At 35.0% G+C, this 2,784-nt stretch overlaps 1 protein-coding gene across 1 annotated transcript; it reads left to right on the top strand.

The window, feature by feature from the left end:
• Window positions 1-947: 947 nt before the first annotated feature.
• LOC133192835 (BTB/POZ domain-containing protein 6-like) lies at window positions 948-2,447 on the top strand. Its single transcript, XM_061328841.1, has 2 exons — window positions 948-1,297; window positions 1,415-2,447. The coding sequence occupies exons 1-2, from the start codon at window positions 948-950 to the stop codon at window positions 2,445-2,447; spliced, it is 1,383 nt and encodes a 460-aa protein (XP_061184825.1).
• The last annotated feature ends 337 nt before the right edge of the window (window positions 2,448-2,784 follow it).

Below are 2,784 nucleotides of genomic sequence, written 5' to 3'. Positions count from 1 at the left end.
AGTCAAGGATGAAATATCAATGAAAAGTCCGTCCCATTATGGTTCAAAAGACGTAAGGCAAATAAAAATTAGGTCAATGTCTGGAGGCCTAACAACTTCATTCAAATTAAAAGGTCCATTAACATATAGTAAATATCAAAGCTCAATCCAAACATATAAGACAAACTTCACTTTCCTTAATGTCAGTCAAGTTAAAATAAAGATCACAGATTTTTAAGAAGCCAAAACTTTATGCAAAGTCTGTTTTTAAAATCAAGCTAAACATCAATTCCAATTTTTAAGGATCTAATTGATGCAAGGCAATATTTTTCACTACAGGCTAGTTGCAATTATAGCACTTTGCACATAAGTCAAATTTTAAGTAACATATATGATCTATGAGGAAACTAGGAAACAATTTTTTAAGTAGGTTCAATAATCCGTATACGTGGTATACTTTAAAAAGTCTAGCTACAACTAGCACTGATATTAAATATCACATTCGCAGATGATTGTTTTATTGATATAACGTATTTTTAAAAAAGCGTCAAATTCAGAGCCACGTGCAAATGCCCTCGTACGTTGTATGGCTTAAATGCCCCTATGCCAAAGTAACATGAGCAAAAAGATTAAATCTCTAATAAAGATAAAGGATGACAAACAGATAGACGCCATGCATGGTGATCTTAAGCGACCGAGGGAGGGGTGTGCCCCTAATAAATTTGCCGATATATAGTAAATTACAGAAAACAAAGCTACTTTATGTTTGTGCCCCTTCAATAAAAACGTCTGATGATTTGTTTTAAATTTTACACTGAAATTGCGTCCTACGGACATGTTTAGAGTCCCTCTGCTTCATAGGCCATACATAAACTACACAGCCTTTTGATGAGGTTAATTATAATAGAGAAACCATACCGACCAAGCATGAATAGTCGTATTTATAAGGTCATTGTTATTTCTTCAGCATGAATACGAAAGGTTTTGATGGACATACACCAGAAACAAAATGTCATGTACAGACTCCACAAGAACAATCAGAGAGGGAAACATATTCAAAGGAAGTAAGAAATCAGGAATGGCAGTGCGACAAATCAGTTGTTGAATGTGTCCATTATATGCTGACCAATCAAATTGCTTGTGATGTTTCCATCTTTATTGGTCCTGAAAAATTTGAAGTCAAGGCACACCGATTCATTTTAATTGCTAGAAGCCCAGTGTTTTTCGACAAACTCCGATCCTGCACTGCATCTGAAGAGTTCCGCTACAAGGTGAACGTACCCAACGTTGAAGTGGATACCTTTCAGAGATTTATTCGGTAATTAAGTGTATGCATCACCTCAAAATACGCAGCAAAATCAATATAAAAGTTTTTAATAGTACAATAAGAAAGGATAAATGTATATACATTCATTTGTATATTTATTTTGAATAGATACCTCTACACCGACGAAGTTGATATCAATCTAGAATCAGCTATGTCATTATTGCCTGTTGCCAGACGGTTTCGAGTCAACCATCTTGTCCAGCTCTGCTTGAGGTTGCTAAATGACGAAGTTGATGCTCATAATGTTTCTTATTTATTAGATCAAGCAATCTTATCACACGCCATAACAATGCGCGACAGGGCCATGGAAATCATCAATAAGTCTACAAGAGAATGTCTGAAATCAGAGGCTTTTTGTAATATTTGTTCAGAAGCACTTGAATACATATTGAAATCAGACGACCTGAATATTTCAGAACAAGAGTTGTACGAATGTTGTTTGAAATGGTCATCTACACAGTGTCTCAAGAAATCTTTAGAAATCACAGACGAAAATATTCGGGATCAGTTAGGTGAATGTATTCATCAGATAAGGTTTACACTTATGCCAAAAGATTACTTTCAACATGAAATATTTGGCAGAAAAATCCTTAGTGATGAAGAGAAGACAGATATAATTGAATGCATAACAGACGGAAGTCCAAAGAATTCAGTCTTAAAATTCAATCGAAACTTACGAAAGACAACCGAATATTTCCGAGTTCTTCGATTTGAGAAACTCGACAAAAAGTTGAAAGAACACACTGGTCGACCAGATGCCATCATGTTTGAGACTTCAAAGCCTTTATGGTTTCATGGGGTGGCTCTGTTTGGTTCCTACATTGAACAAACTATAAATGTCCATCTAGAGATTTCCGACAGCAGAAATAACGTTATCAGGGCCCTCGGTCTGGCTTTCCAAAGCACCGAGTCTGAAGAAATGTATGATGTACTTCTACCTATCCCTTTTGAAACAATTGCTGGAGCACGATACAATGTTGTGGTTATTGCTGTCGGAAAATTTCGCCACATGTATCGAGGTGTCGAAGGAAAAAGAGAACTGACATTCAAAGACACCCAAATCACCTTTTTTGAATCAGGAAATTCGTCAAATGGAACCACAGTTAGCGAGGGACAGATCCCTGGATTTCTCTTATCATGATATCGCACAAAATAATTTTAACATCGTACAATGAAATACATTTCAATTATCGTATTTTGACCCTTAGTATACACACAAAGAGTAATATGAAATAACAGAATATTAACTTCCTTAAAAAAAGAATAAATTAAGGATATCAGGTTTTTTAAGTACAGAAGTAGGCTATATTAAGTACCTGTATGTGCTCTTATATATCACTGTACAGAGGAAAACAGCAAAGAAAATAATTGTTCAAGTTAAAATTAAACAAACTGCATTTTTGTACATGTAACCCCCCTTCCAAGCATAACTTCTTAAGGCTTTAAAATGAAAAAAAAGTAATATTGAATCTCAAAGA

Source organism: Saccostrea echinata, unplaced genomic scaffold (assembly GCF_033153115.1).
Source record: "Saccostrea echinata isolate AGI-Se365-2 ecotype Australia unplaced genomic scaffold, CSIRO_AGI_Sech_v1 ptg000025l, whole genome shotgun sequence".
NCBI lineage: Eukaryota > Metazoa > Mollusca > Bivalvia > Ostreida > Ostreidae > Saccostrea > Saccostrea echinata.
The sequence above is the reverse complement of the archived record's forward strand: the minus strand, read 5'-3'. Positions and strand labels throughout refer to the sequence as shown.